This window comes from Notolepis coatsorum, assembly GCF_963971535.1.
Source record: "Notolepis coatsorum genome assembly, chromosome: 1".
NCBI classification, from domain to species: domain Eukaryota; kingdom Metazoa; phylum Chordata; class Actinopteri; order Aulopiformes; family Paralepididae; genus Notolepis; species Notolepis coatsorum.
In genome coordinates this window covers 158,024,481-158,048,770 of record NC_140165.1, presented here as the reverse complement: position 1 = coordinate 158,048,770, position 24,290 = coordinate 158,024,481, and the positions used below count along the sequence as shown (strand labels likewise).

General features: G+C 45.3%; 1 protein-coding gene across 3 annotated transcripts in view; it reads right to left on the bottom strand.

Annotated features, from left to right (window-relative positions):
• Window positions 1–24,290, bottom strand: part of taok3a (TAO kinase 3a) — a 276,804-nt gene that overhangs the window by 4,840 nt on the left and 247,674 nt on the right. For all 3 annotated transcript variants that reach the window (XM_084334944.1, XM_084334945.1, XM_084334946.1), the window contains 6 exons: window positions 17,119–17,355; window positions 15,537–15,665; window positions 10,874–11,077; window positions 9,334–9,573; window positions 8,262–8,474; window positions 6,636–6,818 (listed from right to left, as the gene is read on the bottom strand). In XM_084334944.1, coding sequence (XP_084191070.1) covers window positions 6,636–6,818; window positions 8,262–8,474; window positions 9,334–9,573; window positions 10,874–11,077; window positions 15,537–15,665; window positions 17,119–17,355 — 1,206 coding nt within the window. The remainder of the gene's footprint in view (window positions 1–6,635; window positions 6,819–8,261; window positions 8,475–9,333; window positions 9,574–10,873; window positions 11,078–15,536; window positions 15,666–17,118; window positions 17,356–24,290) is intronic.

Here is a 24,290-nt window from a genome sequence, read left to right as displayed (position 1 = left end):
CGACAGATGGGTGATTTAAAATCTGATAGTTGGGTAATTTAAACTGGTCTCAGCAATGCCATTGTTGTGCTAAATTGGGTGTTAACTGTCAGGGCCATGTCACAGTTGTTATAACAGCTGGCCTGTGTTGTAAATAATTATTGTGTACTGACCACAGAGGTCACATCCTACCGATAGTTGGGTGATTTAAAATCTGATAGTTGGTTTAAACTGATAGTTGGGTGATTTAACTGGTCTCAGTACTGCCATTGTTGTGCTAAATTGGGTGTTAACTGTCAGGGCCAGGCCACAGCTGTTATAAGAGCTGGCTTGTGAAAATAATTATTATTGCTTGTGAAAAAGTGTATTATTGTGTACTGACCACAGAGGTCACATTTTACCAGCAGCTAAAGCGTAATATTGCATTATTGTTCTGTTTACAGTATATGAACATTGACTGCTGCTACATTGAGCAGTATACTAGTATTTGATTGCGGCCTCGATTGCTGCCTTTCAGCCCCTCCCCCAAATTCCAGTAGTTAACCACAGGTGTCTGACATTAGTAAGTAGAGCTACTGTAGGGATATAAGTGCATTATTGCATTAAAGGCAGCGTAGCAGCATCTCCTCAGCGGTGAAAAAAGACAAGGGAGTTTTTCTGCGGGAGTTCTCAAAGAAAGGACGACTTAACCTGAGAGATTACCCTAGAAACAGCTATGTAGATCCTTACTTACTCTTTGGGCTGTACCTTTTCTTTTCCCCCTCTTCATCTTCTGAAAACCTTACCTTTTCTCTTTCTACTTACATCTACCCGTATCCCCCTCACTATATACTTCCTACCTATCCCTACTTCATTATCCTCCTTCAGGCCATCCACAGCAGTTCGGAAGCAACCTTGCCAACCTCAGCTACCAATCCATGGCCACAAATATACCGGTCATCATATGCGGGGATTCAGAAAGCAGAATTCATAACTGCCTACGCTCTGGATAACACCAGAGAACACCAGAGAACTCAACCACACCTGCAGCCTTATCTACAGCATACAGCTTCTCTCACACACCCAGATCCTCCAGACGTGGTGAGGGCACTGGCCTTCTGACCTCTCCCTCCTGGACTACAAGTATAATATCCATACCGGATCTCACCCTCTCCTCCCTTGAATATCATGATGTATCTGTCTCTAGTCCATTCAACCTCACCACTGTTCTCCTCTATCACCCTCCAGGTCCCCTTGAACACTTTCCAGACAAGTTGGACATGCTTTTAAGCTCCTTCCCAGAAGACAGACGGTGACTTCAACCTACCTCACCCTTCCCAGTCTGCCACAGTGGTCTCTCTCCTACCACTCACTTCCTTGTATAATTTTCACTAACTCTTATGCTAAACCCCAAACCTTCCACTCCAACTCAAACTGTTCATTCAGACACAACCTACGCTCCCTGTCCCCATCCACCCTCTCCTTGGACATCCTGTCAGACTTTCTCCGCTCTCTCCTCAGATACGGCCACCTCCACCCTCCTTTCAGCCCTCTCAACCTCCTTGACAAGCTCTTTCCCCTTGTCAAGAAGTCGTTCTCTACCCAGATCATCTGTGACAGATGCATTGGACCTGTCTCAAAACCCTGCCCTCTTTTCTTGATCCTCCAATCACAGCTGTCGCTTACCTCTGACTTCCTCGTACAAACAAAGTTTGTACGAGGAAGTCAGAGGTAAGCGACAGCTGTGATTGGAGGATCAAGAAAAGGGGCAGGGTTTGAGACAGGTCTGCAGAGAGGAAGTGCAAAAAGACCTGCCTCACCGGTGACATCCCTACTTATGACCTCTGGTCAGCATTCTCCAAAAACATTACTACTGTTCAAAATCTCTTTCTATAACCATAAGATTGAGGCCTCGGCTAAGTACCTCCACGAACTGCATGCCACCATGCCCCCCCTCTCTCCCTCCCTCCTTTCTCTCTATGGAGGACTTTGCCACCTTCTTGGAGAAAAAGGTAGAGAACATCTGTAGCTGCTTCTCCCAACTCCAAGGGCTGAGACAGGAACCTCATCTTTCACTTTTGTCATCTTTCTCTCCCCTTACATATGCTGACACTGGTGATGTTGAACCTTCCCACTACATGCCACTACAGAATGACCTCCTGTACCCAAATCAGTCAGGCTTCAAGACCGGTCACGCCACAGAGATGGCCCTCATAGCAGTCACAGAGACTCTTCACTTAGCAAGAGCAAAAGGCCTTTACTCTGTCCTGATTCTCCTGGACCTGTCAGCAGCTTTCGACACAGTTCCGACACCATCAGATCCTTCTCTCATCCCTTGCAGGAATGGGAGTTGTAGGTTCTGCGCTGGCATGGTTGTCATCCTACTGCTCCTATCAAGTATCATGGAGAGGCACCTTTTTGGACCTCCGCCCCTACAAACGGGTGTCCCCCAGAGCTTGGTCCCCTACTCTTCTCTCTCTACACTACATCTCTGGGTAACATTATCACTTATCATGCCTTTTCATACAACTGCTATGCTGATGACACTCAACTCTTCCGCTCCTTTCCTCCCTCAGATACCCAAGTCTCTGAATGGATCTCGACCTGCCTGACAAATATTTCCACCTGGATGATGACCAGCCACCTCAAACTGAACCTTCCTGACAAAAGAAGCCACCTAACTCCTCCTGCAATCAACAATCATGTCTCACCTATTGCAATGCACTGCTAGCTGGTTTACTGGCTTGTGCCACCAAGGCGCTTCAACTAATACAGAACGCAGCGGCCACCTGATCTTCAACCTACCAAGTCAGCCCATGTCATCTCACTTCTCAGAGAACTACACTGGCTTCCCATTGCCGCACAAATCTGCTTCAAGGTTCTTGACCTGGCATTCTGTGCAACAAGGGGAATGCGTACCTCCAGTCAATAGTCTCTAACTAGGGCGGCTAAGTGGCGCAGTGGGCAAGGCGCTCACCACTGATGCAGGAGACGCTGGGTTCGAGCCCAGCTCTCTGCATTGCTACCAGCTTGGCTGGTCGTTCATACTAATACAATTGGCAGTATTAGGGGGTGGGAAGCTGGTGGGTGGGGATCGGACGTTGTGGACAGCGACTCCTACAGGTCGTTGGTGCGCCTGCGCAGCAGAATCAGGAAGTATCGGGGGCAGCGTGAGCCTCCCACGTGCTACTCCTCGCCACTGAGAGATCGCGCTGTGCAGGTGAAAAGATGCGACGGCTGCTTCCTCGAGTACCGGAGGGGACACGTGATGCAAGGCTTCGTCCACATTGCAGCCGGCTTGTGGGAGGCATGGCCTAACAGCGTTCAAGACAGGGGAGGGTAGAATTGGACGATACGAAATTGGGATGGGAGAAAAATAGAAAATGGGAGAAAAAGTAGATAAAAAAAAATAGTCTCTAACTACACACCCTCAAGATCCCTATGCTCTGCATCTTCAGGCTGCCTGAGACCCACTCCTCATCTTCTTCTCTTCTCGTGTGGGGTCATTGAAATGAAGCAGACAAGGTTGGCCTTAGGCTAAATGCCAAGAAAACTGAGGTCATAACGTATAACATCATCCCGGATCATCCACCTCTAACAACAACAGGAGGCACTGCTCTAAAGGAAGTCAGTGATTTCAAATACCTGGGCTCGTGGGTCAACTCGTCCAAACAAGACCTTAAAGTGAGGAAGGCGCTTGCGTGGAGGGCCCTGAACGGCATGAGCAGTGTGTGGAAATCCAACCTCCCCCGACAAATCAAGCTTAGCTTCTTTTATGCAACAGTGGAGTCTGTTCTTCTGTATGGCAGTGAATGCTGGACCCTGAAACCCACCCTGCAGAAGTCCCTGGATGCGTGCTACACCAGAATGACGCATGTAGTGTTTAATTACACGGCACGGTGGTGTAGTGGTTAACACTGTCGCCTCACAGCAAGAAGGTCCAGGGTTCGATTCCCGCTTGGGGACCAGGTACCCAGGTGGGGTATCTCCCAGGCCTTTCTGTGTGGAGTTTGCATGTTCTCCCCGTGCTCGCAAGGGTTTCCCCCCGATAAGATAAACCCAATGGAAAAACATGCACAACAACAGATCGCTAAAGCTGTGGCGTCCTTGACGAAGACTGACAGGAGCACTTGGATTGGTCCCCTGGCGCGGCTCACGTTGGCGCCTGTCTGCTCCCGGCTGCCCTTGGGGGGGGAAGGACGACGGGATGGGTTAATCGCAGAGACGAATCGCATTGGCGATCCTACAGAGACAATGCATGCGTGTGTGTTCCGGTGTGTGTGTTGAGGATAATTGCATGCCAATTAAAGACCTCTGAGCAGGTCCTGCATTATTATTATTATTATTATATCAACATGAGCATGTCGCCAACGCAAACTAGGGGGGGGGGGGGGGGGGCGCTAAGGGTGAGCGAGAAAGATGCAGTCAGGAAAATGTGGCTTGCAGGTCACAGAGACACCAAGAGCTGACGGCCAGCAAACTTGTGCTGTGGGAGCCAACACACGGGCATCGATCTTGAGGACGTCCCACACTAACCTACGTGGACATACTCAGGAGAGATGCGGGAGCAGGAAGTACTGGCGAGCTAGCCGGATGCATGGAGGATCGGGATGTCCGAGGACGACCTAGATAGGCTATTTTCTCTGTCCTGGCTCCACGGTGGTGGAACAAACTTTCCACCAGTCAGGACAGCTGAAACCTGCCCAATTTTCCACCGTTGACTAAAAGCACACTTTTTCAATCAATATCTGAATAATAAAAAAAGTATTTGACTATTATTTATTATGTTATTATTAGGGATGCTCGATATTGGCTTTTTTACCGATACCGATATACCGATATTGTCCAACTCTTAATTTCCGATACCGATATCAACCGATACCGATATATGCAGCGTTTCCCCCGCCAAAAAACTGAATAATTTCAGGTAATTAACATTACATATGTCTTGTTGTGGAATTACCATAACATTATGCATACTTTTGACAATAAATAAAATCAGAATTTGTTCTTACTTGCTTGCCTGGGTAAATAAAGGTTATAGAAATGTAAAAAAATAAATAAAAAAATATAAATCTTTTTTTGGAAAACCGATACCGATATTTTCCGATATCACATTTTAATGCCAATATCGGTAGGCCGATAATATCGGACATCCCTAGTTATTATGCATACTACTACCTACTATGTCTATTATTACTATGCACTCAGAGTATACCACTCAAGTTCATGTTGTACACAATTTGTAAATTGCTTTGGATAAAAGCTAAATGACTAAATATAAATGACCATTTGTGATTAGGGATGGGAATTTCTTGTAATTTAGGAATCGAGTACTCTCCAACGCATCAAAAGAGAGCACTAGATAAATAAAATGAACATTTGACTGCATGACCTTGAGCATGTTACCATAATGCAGCCTGAAAGCTGCTGACGTCTTCAACAAGAGAAAATACAGTGTATAACCACATGACAAGATAGAGACTTCTCTCATCTTAAATGTAAATATAAGGGAAAAAGACCTGTTCAGTCTCAGATCAAACAAAAGCAATCTGTGAATTTGTACCCATCCCTATTAGCCATAGTATTTTTGTCAGCGTGCTATGTGTTATCTACATTAGTAGCAGAACAATGAGCAGCATTCTTTATCATTCCTTTGTAGGCTGATCAGTGTGCATGGTTTCGGAACAGCTTTTCATTCCACAAATGCATATCCAACAAAATATTATAGTCCAAACTAGGGATGTCCCGATCAAATTTTTTTGCTCCCGATCCGATCCCGATCATGTGATTTTGAGTATCTACCTAGTATCATCAGTTTTCATCCCAATTTCTCACATTACATTCACCCTGAATTTTGACGTTATCCAGTTGAAATAATGATGATATGCAATTTAAAACCAAAACGAGGGGCGCCCCAGTGGCGAACCACATAGCGCGCTCAGCCGCGACACGGCCGACCCCGGGTTCGACTCCCGAACCCGTCGTTATTTGCCGAATGTCTTCCCCCCACTCTGTCTCCCATTCCTCCTCTGTCTCTCCCTACTGGACTGCCCAGTAGAAATAAAGCGATAAAACGCCAAAAAATAAACCGTAAAAAAAAAAACGAAGGCCTCAGTATGAGTTTAAGACGTGAACATGGTCATGTTTGTTAAAAAATAGAAGAAAAAAAAACTAAGGCCTCAGTATGAGTTTAAGACATGAACATGGTCATGTTTGTTAAAAAAAAGAAAAAAAAAAATGTATTAATTTTTTTTTGCTGATCCCGATCTTAGGAAAATCACGTGATCGGCCCCGATTCCGATCACGTGATCGGATCGGGACATCCCCCAAACATCTGAAAAAGACAAACGGATACATTTGAAAGTCCATTATGAAGCTCTTCATCGAGTAAACGATTGTTCTGACACATGTAATGAGGTTGAAACCTCCCAGTAGTAGCCCCTCGGTGTAAACTCACCCCTAAGTTAAATACCCCTGCTTCACTACCTGAATTAGATCCTTTTCAGGTGGTGGAATGGTTAAGACTGTGGTATTAACTGTTGTGGTCACGTGGCTGGTCAGATGACAAGTGCAGAGCGTGAAATGCACACCAGTAGCTAGTGGACATGGACACCTATCACTATGCATTCAGTACCTAAAAAACAAGAGCCCCTCCCCCCACTGCCGCAACACACCTTCTGCTCCAGGTGGGCCCGGCGCAGCGACACCTTCTGCTCCAGCTTCTGCTGTTCGCGCTCGTGCTGCGCCTCGGTCTGCATCTTGATCTTGCTCTGGTAGGCGTTGAGCAGCTCCATCTCCTGCTGCAGCTGCTGCCTCAGGGCCTGGCACTCCGCTTCCTGGGCCTCGTCCAGACGCAGCTGACACACACAGCCACCGACCAACCACCGGACCCCGACGGGGAAGGAGGGGGGTTGCACACAAAGACACAGAGAGAAAGAGAGAAGAGAGGAGAGGAGGAGGGGTAAGGATACGGATGGGAGACATGGAGCAAGATGAGAAGAGAATAGGGGACAGATAGGGTAGGACACATAAAGAGATGGGGAGAGGAGGAGGAGGAGGTTTGAGGATACGGATGGGAGAAATGGAAGGATAATGGGCCACAGACAGGACAGAGAGAGAGATGGAGAGGAGAGGAGGGATACAGGACATACAAAGAGAAGAAGACAGGAGCGGAGAGTGAAAGGAAATGGGGGGAATGGGACACAGACAGAAGACACACAAAGATGAAAAGGGTAGACGAACGATAAGATAGTAAAAGGGCAGGGAGAGAAGGAGAAACACACAGAAGACAAGGACAGTTGAGGAGACACACAGAAGACAAGGACATATGAGACACAGAAGACAAGGACAGGCAAGGAGAGAAACACAAAGTCATAAGCAACAGGTAGAGAGAAGAGACGATCTTCTCAACAGCCCCAATATCTGTGTGTGTCTACGTAAACTATAGTTTTTTACCTTTTTCTTTTGTATACTCATTAAAATGTTGCTGTGAGAACAGTATATGATATGGAAACAGTTGCCTTTTCACCATTTGTTGTGTAGATTCTTTGATTCTATTGACCCTTTTCAAGAATACAAAACAAATTCAAGTAATCGGAGCCTTTTAGACTTTGTTTATGCCTGTGCTTGTCCCAATTTGCACTGTTGACAGCATGTGAGAAAGTGTAGGTCTCTCTCAATTCTTCCTTCAGCTGTGAAGACTGAATGTTGAACTGACCAATTGGTTTGGCTTCCCTGTGACTGACAGCTGCAACCACCCGTGCTGACGCAGTCCGCGAGCCAGCGTGCAGCTGAGATATTTTGTGGAGAGGATACCAACAATGTGAGTGGCCCGCCTTACGCTAAGCTGTTATAACTGTACGCTTACTGTATGTCAAACAACCATAAATCAGCCATCAGCATTCACTGTACTCCAGACTTTCATTTTGTCTGTAATGCCAGGGACCGTCGTTGAAAATTCACAAAAACGGTTACAAAGTATATACCCAAAATTTGCTAAATATACAAAGAAAAGTCTTAAAATGGCACAGAGGAACTGCGGATAGTATGAATGACGTAACAACTTTCACTCCTTTCTCTCAGCTTGTTTGCATTCTTGGCACCGTTAGGCATCCTGACATGTACAGAACACCCTTCTTTGTGAGCTTTAGAAGGAAACCGACACAGAGAACAAACCTAAAAGGTTGACGGACTCAAACGTTGGCACAATAAACGGTGCAGAGGTAACTTTGTGGGATGATATCTAAGGGAAAAGACATTCGCTCCTCGTTCTACCTTTGACCCCCCGTCCCTCCACTCACCGCCTGGGAGGCCATCATCTCGTTGATGCTCTGTTCATACTGCTCGGCCAGGATGGCCAGCTTGCGCGTCTGCTCCTCCTTCAGGGCCTTGAGCACCGTCTTGTGGTCGCCCTTGGGCGTCACCTCCATCTGGTGGTGCCGGAGGGCCTTGTACTGCTTGGTCTGCACCTTGCATGTGTCCTGGAACTGCTTCTTGATCTGCAGCTCCATGGCCTGAAGAGTGGAAGGAGGGAGGGGGAACAGTATTACCGGAGATTGGAGTTCATGGGTTGAGTCTGGAGGAGTACGGTCTGTGCTGAAATCAAGGTAGGAAGGCTGGATCTACTGAAATCACAGATATTTTCATTCATCCTCAAGAGCAAGGAAATCATGGCATTCTGACACGACACATTTACATGTAGCTTGTTCTTGAGCTTTTTTCTTTTTTTTTACCTTTTAATTTGTTATGTTGTCTCATCAAAACTACAAAAAACATCATTCAAATGTAATCAGAGAAGAAATTGCCCATGGCTCTGGCCATCTTTATGCGATTTGCCATTTCTGTTTAGCAGCACCAGAACATCATCCAGTAGAAATCAACCTGCGTTTAAGCTGTGAGATGAGAAGGTTGCTAAGCTCATTTTCTATCTTCAAGGCCTACTTGTCAAAGGATCTACATGTGCATGTACCTACAACCGGTTGTGTTCAAATAATACAGAACTGGGACGTTGAATACTGCAGTAAAATAAATGTCACCAACTGGAGAGAGGAACTGACCAGGACTGCTTGATGTGTGCCTGTTTTCTCTGTGCATTCCCTTAGGGACTGTTTTACACATCGCCCTGGCTGAGAGACACATGTAGGCACAGAGAGAGCCATTTTACAGCACACCAGGATCAGGTCTTCAGTCTTGAGCTCAAAGATACTTTGGCAGGGATGGACATATTTGCATTCATGGGGATCGAACCTGTGACATAGTTATTCTGCTCTCTCATCAAGCGCTCTTAAATATTCTCCCTTTAAAAAATAAAAGAATAATAATAAATTGCTTCAACTACATGTAGCTGTAGTGTCAAGTGTCATCCCAGCTCACCTTGAGGTTCTTGGGCTGCTGCCGTAGCTCCAGTACGTGCTTGCGGTGGAGCTCACGCTCGCGTCGGTTGTTGTACTCTATCTGGTTCTCCAGCTCCGTCTGGTGTTGCAGACGGATCAGGTCCATGCGCAGCTTCTGGAGCGTCTTGAGCTGCCGCTGCTCCAGCTCCTGGGTGGACTCGTCATGACGGATCAGCATGGCGTGCTCCATCTCCTTCTGGGTCTTCTTCTTGTTCAGCTCCTGGAAGAAAGGAGGGTGGAGGAGAGAGAGAGAGAAGAGGAGGAGGAAGGATAATGGTGGCGTTGGTGAAGGGAGAATTGATATTGGATTGTTTCAAAGGCAGACACTGATGTTCTTCTATGGCTCTGAGATGGCTATTGGTCGACACTGCCTCTGGTGTACTGTAGTTTATTTTGTTCAATATATTTAGTGGGATGTTCACATTTTACCTGTTCAGATCTCAATAAAGTGCTCTGACCATACCGCCGGCAGGTTTAAGTGAAGACCCAATGACACCAATAGTTTAAATAGAATCCAAGCCACAAATCCCACTTTCCACAGTGAAGGAAATCAGTGAGACTAGGCAAGCCTAGTTAAGTCGGACCCCCAGCCACAACAGCATGCGTGTTTCAACAATGGTGAGTCAGTGAGTTAGGGACATTTGCTATTGTTGGCTGGACCTCCAGGTCCGGCAAAAACATCACCAAGTGGTTCTGTTCAAAGTAGGTTTGCCCTGCTTAGCCAATTGATCCATTTCAAACCCTGCCCTCTTTTCTTGATCCTCCAATGACAACTGTTGCTTTCCTCTGACAAACCCAACTGTTGTGTCGTTTGTTGTAATTTTATTTAATGTGTAATTATTAAGCCTTAAAGGGAAAGTTCAGATTTTTTGACATTTCGTTGCCAGCAGTGCAGTCGAAGCAACGCTATTGAGCTTACTTACCAAGGAAAGTATGAAAGTATCAACTATCTAAAACATGACTCAGGGTTTTGAGTTCAAACTATCATCTATCTAAAACATGACTCAGGGTTTTGAGTTCAAAGTATCATCTATCTAAAACATGACTCTGGGTTTTGAGTGGATGCGTGCAGAGAGCCTTTGGACCTGCTAATACTTCCTCCAGATTTCCACAACAGATTGTGAGATTATGGCATTGTTGCCTTGCTTCATACTCTAATCTACTTTAGAAGTGGGAACTGCCTCCCTGCGTCAGGAAAATGGCAATAATTGGCAAGGGCATAATCCCGCTTGGTGAGTTGTTGCAGTGCGTGTGCCATTTCGAGGCCCAGGTCCACAAGTTCACATGAATGTCGCAAACATTAACAACCACATCAACAAGGGGTCCCGTTTCAATTAAACTTGGAAGTTGTTGAAATGGACCTGGATTATTTTTGTCTAGGACTAGTAGCTTCCACTTCACATTCGCCACTGGTTAGACTTGAATGAAAGCATGTGAACGTACTGTGTTAACATACTGTACAAAATCAAAGGGAACTTGACAGAACTTGTGGGTTCACGCATGTGGCGTCAGTAACACACCTCTCGGATCTGCTCCTGCTCGAACTCGTGCCTCTTCACCATGACCTTGCGCTTAAAGGCGCGGCAATTCCTGTCGTAGAAGACCCTCTGCTGGCCTAAGAGATGGGCCTCCTCCTCGGCCTGGGAGTGCTGCATGTTCTCCTTGTGCTTGGACAAACGCTCCTGCTTCTCCTTCTTGGGTGTGCTGTGGTCCTCGTTCATCTCCTGGGGAGGAAGAAGAGGAAAGGAGAGAAGAGCTTCTTGTTAGAGTTACAGTAGTATCAACCATAGGAAGCATACTTCTGCACACTTCTGTCTTGGAGAGCAGGTGCGTCAGAGAGAAACCACTGAGGATAAATACCTGGTATGCTGTCTAAAGCTTGCACACTGTAAAGCTTGCACGTTGTTTAAAGCTTGCACGCAATCTAAAGCTTGGAAGACGTCTACAGCTTGCACACTGTCTAAAGCTTACACACTGTCTAAAGCATACACGCCGTCTAAAGCTTACACACTGTCTAAAGCTTACACGGCGTCTAAAGCTTACACGCTGTCTAAAGCATACACGGCGTCTAAAGCTTACACACTGTCTAAAGCTTACACACTGTCTAAAGCTTACACGCTGTCTAAAGCTTACACGCCGTCTAAAGCTTACACACACTCTAAAGCTTACACGCTGTCTAAAGCTTACACACTGTCTAAAGCTTACACGCCGTCTAAAGCTTACACACACTCTAAAGCATACACGCTGTCTAAAGCTTACACGCCGTCTAAAGCTTACACACTGTCTAAAGCATACACGCCGTCTAAAGCATACACGCCGTCTAAAGCTTACACTGTCTAAAGCTTACACGCCGTCTAAAGCTTACACGCCGTCTAAAGCTTACACACAGTCTAAAGCATACACGCTGTCTAAAGCATACACGCCGTCTAAAGCATACACGCCGTCTAAAGCATACACGCCGTCTAAAGCTTACACACAGTCTAAAGCATACACGCTGTCTAAAGCTTACACGCCGTCTAAAGCATACACGCCGTCTAAAGCTTACACACTGTCTAAAGCATACACACTGTCTAAAGCTTACACGCCGTCTAAAGCTTACACGCCGTCTAAAGCTTACACGCCGTCTAAAGCTTACACTGTCTAAAGCTTACACACTGTCTAAAGCTTACACGCCGTCTAAAGCTTACACGCCGTCTAAAGCTTACACGCCGTCTAAAGCTTACACACTGTCTAAAGCTTACACACTGTCTAAAGCTTACACACTGTCTAAAGCTTACACGCTGTCTAAAGCTTACACACTGTCTAAAGCTTACACACTGTCTAAAGCTTACACACTGTCTAAAGCTTACACACACTCTAAAGCTTGCACGATGTCTAAAGCTTGCACAGTCTAAAGCTGACACGCTGTCTAAAGCTTGCATGCTGTCTAAAGCTTGCATGCTGTCTAAAGCTTGCACGATGTCTAAAGCTTGCACAGTCTAAAGCTGACACGCTGTCTAAAGCTTACACACTGTCTAAAGATTACACGCCGTCTAAAGCTTGCATGCTGTCTAAAGCTTGCACAGTCTAAAGCTTACACACTGTCTAAAGCTGACACGCTGTCTAAAGCTTGCATGCTGTCTAAAGCTTGCATGCTGTCTAAAGATTACACGCTGTCTAAAGCTTACACGCTGTCTAAAGCTTGCATGCTGTCTAAAGCTTGCACGCTGTCTAAAGCTTGCACGCTGTCTAAAGCTTACACGCTGTCTAAAGCTTGCATGCTGTCTAAAGCTTACACACTGTTTAAAGCTTGCATGCTGTCTAAAGCTTGCACGCTGTCTAAAGCTTACACGCTGTCTAAAGCTTGCATGCTGTCTAAAGCTTACACACTGTCTAAAGCTTGCATGCTGTCTAAAGCTTGCACGCTGTCTAAAGCTTGCACGCTGTCTAAAGCTTACACGCTGTCTAAAGATTACACGCCGTCTAAAGCTTACACACTGTCTAAAGATTACACGCTGTCTAAAGATTACACGCTGTCTAAAGCTTGCATGCTGTCTGAAGCGTTCACTCTGTCTAAAGCTTGCACAGTCTAAAGCTGACACGCTGTCTAAAGCTTGCATGCTGTTTAAAGCTTGCACACTGTTTAAAGCTTGCACACTGTCTAAAGCTTACATGCTGTCTAAAGCTTGCATGCTGTCTAAATCTTGCAAATAGAACGTGTTTATTGAATACTGTGTAAAACTTGAAAATATTACTTATTTATTGAACACTGTCTAAAGCATGCAAATAGAACTTTATTGAAAGACACCATTTTGATCCCAAAGGGTCTTCCTCGGGTCAGGGACTTAAGACAGTGGGCGGGATCTTCTCTCTTTGTACTAGTTACAGTAATAAAGTGTCATACCAATTGCATCTAAATAAATGTATGCCACAATTTGGTCAAGTGGCAGTGCCCCTGACTGTTTTAACAGGTATAAGTTTCCTTCACAATGGACAGCGGCTCTTGCTTTTTCTAAATGTATTTCAACTAATCACTGTTTGATGGATTCCAATGCAATTCCAGTACAACGGACTGTGATGCGAAAGAAAACACAACAATCAAAATATGAACCCAATCATATTTACACAAGTCACCCTAGCTGAGTTTGCCCTTCACTTTAATTAAACCCAAGTATCTCTTTATGTCAATGCAATGCATACAGTACGATACAAGCCTACATTTCTCTACTTTAAGGGCATTGTAAACTTAAAATGACCTCCTCTCTGGCACAACGGGTGACTTTCATAGAAAGAGTGAGAGGGGGGGGGGGGGGGGGCACGATTTAGCTGAATCCATCCCTTCAGTGTGAGTTGTCTTTCTCTTTCATGGAATGTAAGGTAATCTACAGCACTGGATAATGCACTTAACACATGGGCTTGATCCTCTGTCTCTGCGGTTTCTAATTCCACTAGCGCTACAGTTGATGGGAAATATCTCTCCCTGGCAGCGATGCTTTCTTTTAACTGGGGACTGACCTAATTTTGGTAACTTATCTTGTAACTGAAAACAGTGTATCGCACACAACCCACAACAGCATTCTCTGGGCTCTGTGCAGTTTCAAGCTTGTGGAGGCACTCAAACGCACATTGCAGTGTGTGTGTGTGTGTACACGTGTGTAGGTACTAGGGCTGAGCCCAAATGTTCGGACCTTCGTTCGTTACGTTGACACTCTAATCTTAATTAATGGGTTTGAACCTCCGCTTTCCCCCCTTCTTTTTATTTAATAAAAAATATTTTTTACATGAAAAATATATATCAGAATGTGATATATATCAGAATATCATAGTACTATGTTGTGTTTACAATTATTTGAAAGTCACGCACGAATACAAGACACAAGTCGAGATGAGGAGGCGTCACCGTCCGTCATACATGATCAGGAAATGAATCAATCATGCAAAAAAATAGAGAGAGAGAGACTCACTCACACTCACCTGTCTTATTTAATAATACAACATTTCCGAATGGACGTTTGGATTAAACCAAGTGTATGCAGTGATGCTGAACTTTCCCAGCGGAACACAAGTTACTTAACGTTACACAGGTATGCTATGCACGTTAAGCTATGCAAGTTTAGCTTGCTAACGTTAAGATAGAAGGAGCCGTCGGCCAACAAAGATGTTGTTTCAACAAATGGATTCACAAAATGGATTACCATCCAAACGTTATTGAAGCCTCCTGTGACCAGTAAGTAGGTACTACTACTTTTAAGAACCCTTTGACTGCAGCAAATTATGCGCATATGTTCTACATTATATGCGTAAAGGTGCGCTATGTGCCTAAAGTCAAGACTCGACAGTACTGAAACAGAAAATTTATTTAGGAGCACATTTTTTGCATGATTAAAAACGATGGTTTGAACGTCCGTTCGAAAAACCCTGCTGAAGTTCGAATCCCAAAAACAGGCTTCGGGGACGGCTCTAGTAGGTACACAGTGAGTAGGCAGGGTGGGGGGGACAGCTCTAGTAGGTACACAGTGAGGAGGCAGGGTGGGGGGGACAGCTCTAGTAGGTACACAGTGAGTAGGCAGGGTGGGGGGGACAGCTCTAGTAGGTACACAGTGAGTAGGCAGGGTGGGGGGGACAGCTCTAGTAGGTACACAGTGAGTAGGCAGGGTGGGGGGGACAGCTCTAGTAGGTACACAGTGAGTAGGCAGGGTGGGGGGGACAGCTCTAGTAGGTACACAGTGAGTAGGCAGGGTGGGGGGGACAGCTCTAGTAGGTACACAGTGAGGAGGCAGGGTGGGGGGGACAGCTCTAGTAGGTACACAGTGAGTAGGCAGGGTGGGGGGGACAGCTCTAGTAGGTACACAGTGAGTAGGCAGGGTGGGGGGGACAGCTCTAGTAGGTACACAGTGAGTAGGCAGGGTGGGGGGGACAGCTCTAGTAGGTACACAGTGAGGAGGCAGGGTGGGGGGGACAGCTCTAGTAGGTACACAGTGAGGAGGCAGGGTGGGGGGGACAGCTCTAGTAGGTACACAGTGAGTAGGCAGTGTGACTCAAAACTACTTCCATCAAGAGCAAGTCAGAGGCATTGAATGTGTTTGTTTGTTGCGGAGGAGGAGCATTTATGGTAAACAGTGAACACCACCACGTGTCCTGCACTACGAGAGGCACAAACAAGAGAGCTAGCCTGAGGGGGGAGAGGAGGGGTAACAAACCGACCTCCTTAATCTTCTCCTTGCACAGCTTGTACTGTTTCTTCTGATTATCCAGGAAGGTGGTCAGTTCCTTCTTCTGCTGAGCCACAATCTGCTGCTGGAACTTCTTCTCGTCTGCTAACGCAGTCTTCATCTGAGGGACAGATAAGACAAGGAAAGGGGCAGAGGAGCTTAGCATCCTAGCCTGGAGGGCTCAGCCGGACACAAACGAGAACAACATCATCAGAATGCTATCTTATGTTCTTAGCTAAGCTAACGTGACTTAAGTTGTGAATGACTAGATTGGTTGTGGTGTGAAACGTCTCTCTCGGCCTGTGACATAACATAAAATGTGTATTCAGCAGGGTGAGACTCGATGGAAGGTGTTTGCTGCAAATATTTTTTCTGGGGCTCGTTTTGGGTTCTTGTATTCTTTTTTTTACTTGGAAGTAAAGAAACAACTATTTACAGCCATCCTATGTCATACAGCCATTTACCCAGAGGACCCTGCATTCTCGTTAAGATGATATCCTGTCTCAACTCTTTGGGGCACAATTCCAAGAAAAGTCTCAAGTCCTTGGTCACAAGTCCAAGTCAAGTCTCAAGTCGGCAGATCTGGTGTTCAGAGTGGTGTTTGTTAAAGTAAGAGGCCTTTAAGACAGACTATCTCCTTGGGTGATATGTGTTTTTATGGCATGCTGTGTGCTAATCTCAAGAGATATGCAGGTTGTTTTCCACTGTGTGGCCCTCCCTGACCTACTTTTGCCCTTTGTGGCAAATATTTCCCAGCTTGCACTTAAAGACTGCTGATGAGTCCCCACATGACAACATCTTCATCATGAACAGCTACTCCCTCTGCCAGGATGAAGCTAAGGCCCGATCTTGGAGCTTATCCAGTTAACCCTTTCACTACCACTACAGAAGGTTAACCTTTCACTACCACACTGATTGTGAAAGGGTTAACCCTTTGTCGTGTGGCAGTGAAAGGGCTAACCTTCTGTATTGTCGCAGTGAAAGGGTTAACCATTTGGTAGTGTGGTAGTGAAAGTATTAAGAGATTTAGTTAATGAGCATACATTCCACTGGCACATGGACTCGTGTAATACCATTGTGATTACAGCCACCATATGAACCTCCATCACGTCCTTCTTTCCCTTCTCCCCACCTCACTTTTCAGAGTAGATCCTACCCCTTAGCCAATTGTTGCATGCTACATACTGTTACTGTATCATGGATCAGCTTAAGGACCACTAGTCAAGTGTTGCATGCTACTGTATACACAACCATTTGATCATCTGTGGACCAGCTTAGGAATTGTACCTATACACTGTGTACACAATTCTACTCATGTCCCGTCTGTGTACACATGTACACATGTTCCTCACCCTCCATCCTCCATGTCTAATATACTCATCATCCCAGACCACTCACAACTTTCTCTCAGCCACCCCCCCCAACCCACCCACCTCCACCTTCCCACCCACAACCCCTAACCCACCCGCTCCCCTATTCCACCTCCCCCCTGAGAGTCTCCAGTGACCAACGTCTGCCTCCCGACCCAACCTCCGACCTACCCACCCCACCTTCACCTCACCCCCTCGCCTCACCTCCTTCTCCGTGTGCACAGCATGGCGCTTGGCCAGTTTCTCCAGCTCGATGTAGGCGTTGTTGGCTTGCGTCTCCACCTCCTTCTGCAGCTTGAGCCGGTGCTCGTCCATCTCCGCCTTCAGCTTGTTCTCCAGGGCGATCAGCTGCTTCTGGTGCTGCCGCCTCATGCGCTTGTAGCCGGACATCTGCTCACGCAGCTCGTTCTCCTGCTCATGTTCGTGGATCTGCTTGGTTACCTGTCGGCGACGGGGGAGCGCGGGGGTCAGAGGTTAGAGAGGCCATGCAAGTGAGGGGACGCTTGGTCGCCGTTGTTTGCCATGCACACACCACAAAAAGGCAGTAAAGGGTGGGCAGTGCAGGGATGGGGGTTTCAACAGTAGGCTTTTCATTCATCTTTCCCACCAGTGCATTACTACAATTATGTTAATCTAGGCAGGTTTGAGAGGGAATTGATTGAATACACGAATGTATTCAACATCATAATGTCTCTCGTCATTCTTAAATTATTGCAATCAATCAATATTACTTGTAGATTCAGCAGAGGTAAGAAGAAGAGCCCGAGGCACTGGAGATAAAGAGGACCTTGAGAAGTAACACTGAGACCTCTCCGTTTCAAAGAGGTTACCACTGCAGCCCAACAAAAGGCCTTTTATCTGGCCGGCACACACAGTCACTACATAGATCATATGGCATCCACAAAGGAACCGTGATAGGTTTAAGACACAAAGAATGACAGGGGGGGGAAAGGTGATGTTAACACTTTTGCATTTCTTCCAAGACCAATCCCAAACACACTTGGCAGCCTTACCCAAAGCATTCGAGCTAATCTTCCCAGCCATCATTCTGACATTCCCACATCAAACCCAACTCTTCCCCCGTCAACTGACCAACCTGAGGAGAAAAAGGGTTCTCCACATCCAGGTAGTACTCGCTTCTCATCTTCTCATAACTCCCGCCCGAGCTCCTTAGGCCAAACATGACGGCGACGTTAACCAAGCCCGCCAGCATCCAGAAGCCTTGTGTGGCATCCCAAGAGCCCGACGGACCCTCCCAGAGCGCCGATGCCGCCCCAAGACCCCCCTATAGGACAAGGGCCTCCCCTGGCATGCGCGCGGACAGGGGCTAGTGCAGCGGCAGAGCAGGCGTGTGAACTGTGAATGAGGCAGGCCGGCTCCACGGGCCAACAAGAGCACAGAGCGGCTCTTTAGTGGCCCTAACGCTAAGCGGCAGACAGCAGGTGGGGCACATGAATACCTCATTGAGAAGGACTGAGGGGAGGGGAGGGGAGAGAGGGCTGGGAGAGAGATGGGGAGGGAGGAGAGGGGAGAGGAGGGAGGGGGTGAGGGAGGAGAAGGGAGAGAGAGAGAGAGATGGAGAAAGAGCAGATAGCGAGAAACTGGGAGAGGTTGAAGAGGAGAGAGTGAAAGTAGAGAGCAAAGAGTGATACAAGTGAAAGTAGAGAGAAGAGAGAGTGATACAAGTGAAAGTAGAGAGAGAGTGAGATCAGTGAAAGTAGAGAGAGAAGAGTGGAAGCAGTGGGGGAAGAGGGAGAGAAAAAGAGGGAGGTGAAAAGGAGGGGGAGAGAGAGGTAGAGGTAGAGCTCCTCCTTAATCTGCCGCTGAATCAATACCCCTACTGTAAGAATGGCTCCCAATCCTAGTCACTTGCTTCGCTGCCACCCTGCCTGCTGCCACAAAGGGCCAAGTCACGTCATGTGACGGGTCTTTCACACAGAGCTCAGAGAGGGGCAGTCTGATCGGGATATTCAGGAGGGGGGTAGGGGAGCGGACATGCAGGCTAAAGGTGAACGTTGTGGGGGAGATCAGAGGCACTCATTCTTCCAGGCCATTGAATCCACCAAATCAAGGTGTGTCCATATCGTCTTCAAGTAACAGGAATTCACCTTTTACAAAGACGTCTATTATTATGTGTGAATAGATGGCCTTACAACAGTATGTTATAAGATGACATTTTTGAATGCTTGTAAATGGTTATTTCAATGGAGTTTCAATGGTGAATGGGGAGATGCTTTTTGATACATTGGAACTGTTTTCTCTAAAAAGATGAATATGCCAAGTGTGTGTATATATATTAGTGGTGGGACTCGATTAAAAATTGTAATCGAATTAATTCAAGACTTTATAGTTAATTAATCAAAATTAATCACATTTAATCGCATATCATATTTGATGCGAAAAGCTAAAATGTTCTATTCAAATGAATTTTGTTATACGAGTGAATAAATGAATATACATTATACATGCGTTTAAGCAGCACAATCCTGTATTAGCTACTACACAGACCAACAGATCAATGCAATTTTTAACAAAGTGCAGCAATTTTACGAATAATATATATAGCGCAAAGGACCTTTTGTAAACTCAAGCTCTTTCGAGGTAAAAGTTAAATGCAGTACTTTCAAGTACATTCCAGAACAGTTGACCACTGGAAAAAAAACTTGATCTCAATTTCTCTTATTTAAATATTTGTTATGAACAAACCAGACAAAGAAAAAAAGTTATTTGCGATTTATTATACTTTATACTTATAGCACATGAGCATGAGTCTGGTCTCCTTTGAAAGGTAACATTCCTACACAATAAAGAAAAATCATCATGCAATTAAATGCATAATTCTTTTTTTACTTTTAATTCATCTGTAGTTAATTAATGGAAATTAATGCGATAAAGTCCCAGCCCTAATATATATATATATACAATTCTACAAATAAGATTAAAGTCAACAGTATATTTAATAAAACTAATATTACTTAGTGTATTTATGGTGGTATCTTCATTAAAATACCATCTCTAATTTCCCACTTTGTATGTTGTGTCTGTCCACTATGTTTGTTACTTTTGTTAGTTTTTCTTCCCCTATGTAAAGCGACCTTGAGTCTTAACTCATTCTGCGCCAATGACGAAAAAAGTCGGGTTATCTCGCCGGTGGTTGAGCGCCAATCACGAGAAAAGTCGGGTTTTAAGGGGAGACACTACAGGTGAATAGGGTAAAAAAATTTACTAATAGATATCACAATGGAACTTCCCCAGTTGATTACTTATATTAAGACAAGACTTTTTTGTATTACAAGTTTTCTGAAATTGTATGTTTAAATATGCAAATGAGGCATTATCTACTTAAATATGCACTAATTTGCATATAATTCCAGGACAGAAATCTGAACATTGGATAAAGCCATTTTCAAAATTATAGTTTCATTTTGTTGACATATTAGAGCTAAAGGTTATTACAGAGGGGATTTTGGATATCTCTTTTTATCACTCCATAAATCAGAAAATTCTCCATTCAGTCCATTTTTATGGTAAAATTCCATATTTCGCCATGTTTTTTTGAATAAAATGTGATATAAATCAGGGTATGAATGCGATATAAACAAACCCTTCTGTAAATACCTTCAGAACATAGATATGAATAGAACTGGAAGGTTTGGTGTATGTGAGTGCTACTGAAGTGGAGATTTCTGGCTCAGAGTATGAGGAAAAACTCTTAAAACTCATTTTTGGGAAAACGCCTTCAAAGTTCTGTATTGTAAAATGCCATACTTTTTTTTTAAACAGATATTTACAAACACAATACCTAATCAAACCATTAGTAATAGACAACCTAAACACATGCCTGATAACTGAATAATAATAATAATGATGTTATTGAACTGAACAGAACTACACACAGGCTACAAACAGTGTAGTACAGTGTAGTACCCCCTAATAGGCAAAAATATTTGAATAGATATCACTATGAAACTTTCCCAGTTTGTTATGTACATATAAACTAAGAAAAAATATATTGCAAGTTTTCAGAATTTTATGTTTATATATGCAAATGAGGCACTTCCCCATTAAATATGTGCACATTTATGGATGCAATAAGGCAAAATGAAGTAAAATAAACAACTAAATGTGTGTTATTGGCATTTTATTGTCACTAGTTTCATAGAAGACATGTTTAGGAAGCAAAATATAACAAAATCTCAAAATCAACAAAAAAAGTATATTTGCCTATTCACCTGCAGTGTTTCGCCTTAATAGTTATTTCTTTTATTCACTATATCCATTCATTTTTCATCCATCCAGCCTGATATCATTGGGAATGGGTCTGAGCTCGCAAAAGGCCAATACCGCCGCCTAACGCCTTGCGGCCGGTATTGCACATCATTGGAATCCCTCTGGCTGGGGCTGTGCATCGATCTAAGAAGTCTGGTCCGGGTTTTCCTTCTCGGGCATGACTAACGTTATAACACACGGATTGGGGACACTGGGAGCACCGTGGATTCATGTGTTTTGGTTGATAAATGTTGGACAGACAACCGCGATCAATATTTGGAATGGCGATCAGATGTGAGGTAAGGACTCTATGTTACCAATCTTGGGTTAATCCGAGGTTTTTTTCGTTAACGATCACAACGTGTGATTGTGTGTGTCAGATTCAGATTTATTTATTCACCATATTGTACAGGTACAAATGGAACATGATTTGACATTTCAGTGCATGATTGATTTTTTCACAAATAGGAACAACATAATAATAATGATAAATAAATAAGTGCAAAACAGGACAGAACAGTGAGACAACAATAAGACAGTAAAGTGCAGTGGTGGGGGACATGGATACAGTGCAGCACAGTTCAAGTCCAGAGGTCCAGCCCTAGCAGCTCGCCATAGAGGGGGGGAGCAGGGGGACACCTGACTAATTTACCAGGCGAGCTGCTGAGGGGAAGAAGCTGAGTCTATGGCGGGACTTTAATGTCTTGCGCAGCCGTAGCCGCCTGCCGTGGGGGAGCATAATGAAGAGGCCGTGACCCGGGTGGGCGGGGTCTGCCATGATCTTTCTCGCCCTCCTCAAGGCCCTGGTGGAATGTAGGGACTCGAGGGAGGGAAGGGGGCAGCCGATCACCCTCTCCGCTGATCGTATCACCCGTGTCATCGTGTCGTTGGCGCCGACCAAAGCACGGAGGGGCGACTTTTCCTCCCCCGCTTTCGTGCGTGCATGATGAAACATAATAACGATCAAGCGACAAATGGCACGATTTCTAAGGAAATGCATTGAAGCATTGAGTTTATTGGGATTAGACAGGATCACTCTAAAACTATACTCATATTCACCATGGTATAAAACGGAAATGTATGTATGAAAAAATTATCTGTTTTTTGGATGTTGACCGGAAGAAACTCACTGACAATCGACGTGTTTATTAAATCCATAGCTATAATATTTAATATAGTTTTAGCACTCGCAAACACCGGCATTATCCCCATTGAACAGAGTGCTGGCCTTCTTACCACACGGTAAACAGCGACCTCTAGGTGCTGAATGAGTTAAGGCGCTACATAAAACTAAGTTATTATTATTATAAAAACCCCTGTGATTCTTTCATGAGATCAGGATGTGGTAGTGTAGTGTGGATGTAGAACAGAACATGGCTACAGACCAGGGGCGGTTCTAGGATCATACCTTTAGGGGGGCTCAGCCCCTAGAGCCCAAACTGATTGGCCAATCTACACACAACCAGGTCATGGGACGGGGTTGCACGCCGTGCAACCGGGTCTGTGAGCAGAAGCACGCACATGCATGGATGTGCACGCGCGTGCACACAGGAATGAGCTGCACTCGACTGATGCGCCAACTCGCCAAGTACCCACCTGGCTACTTTGCATAACAATAGCTCAGGTCGTCAGGTGTGTTCAAATACGTCCTCGGATACATTCACACAAAACTTGTGAATGAAATGTACATTCCATTCCTAGAGGCAATTAGGCATTGTCTTTTTTCTGTGCTCACGCGAGGGAACATTTATGCGCATGCGCGGGAGTGCGCGCACGCGCCCGGGAGGCGTGAATATTAAAGGCAACCAACTTGTGTTCAGCTTTTCGTTCAGCGTTTCTCTGATTGGCCACACTCAATCAATCCACTAGCACACGCCCTTGCGGCGCGGCAGAAGCGCTGGTCGAACCAGCGGTGTTCTGTTGTGTGACTGTACTACAGCGGTGTTCTGTTGTGTGACTGTACTAAACTCTTCCACCACATGACCGACATTTGACATACAGTACACCTCCTATCTATGTTGGGATTATGTTTGGTCATGACAAAACAATAAAAATCGCTACTGTTAGTAATGCTGCCACCACCCACTTCAATGACAGAGCTCTCATATTTGCGAATGCATAAACTATATCTTAAATTATGGCGATGTGTCTAATATGGCTGTCGCGAAGTCATTGATAAGCGACAGCCATATTAGACACATAGCCATAATTTAAGATATAGTTTATGCATTCGCAAAATATGAGAGCTCCGTCATTGAAGGGCTTCGTTCTACAACGGAGCACGGCCGCTGCTGCTGGAGCTGGACCGAGTCAAGCCGGCGGCGGCGCACGAAAGCCGGGGATAAACCACCGCGTCGCCCCGCTGGCGCTTCAGGCTCAGCAGCCTCCACGGGCGAAATAACATATAACGTTACAGTTCCACACTGATGTACAGTGAGTGTCTAATATGGCTGTCGCGAAGTCATGCCTCTCCCTCTGAAAGCCCATCCACGCTGTGTATCATAGAGACATAATATCATAATGATGTGTTTTCTATATTATATCCACAATCATTCATCTAAAAAATTGTATGGGCTTTGATTAAACATGTAACCTACACCTACTGTAACTTACTGTACCTCTGCTTCCTACAGCACAGCAGGTAATGGCGATAATCAATGGAACGCGAAACATAATAACGTTACGCTTTCTAGTTCAGCGCATTTCATAACTGTATGGGCTTTGTTTATACACGAGTGAATCTGGTAGTTGGTTGTTAAAAACGCGAAACATAATAACGTTACGCTTTCTAGTTCAGCGCATTTCATAGCGCTCCACTGCTACCGCAGCCCAACACAAGTGCGTTGGAACAGCAGCCACAAGTTGGTTGCCCGCGCTGCCGCTCGCGCGCGCTCCTTGGATTTCATTTGGGACGTGGGACGACTGCGCTTGCCTGCGCGTGGGGGCGCGGCCAATCAGAGAAAAGCCGAACACAAGTTGGTTGCCTTTAATATTCACGCGCCCGGGAGTGCGCATGCACGTGGCGTCATTAAAATACAGTGCAACCAGGTATGAAATCACCAACGCACCACTGCACACAACAGCGTGTCAGTGTATGTTACTGTAAG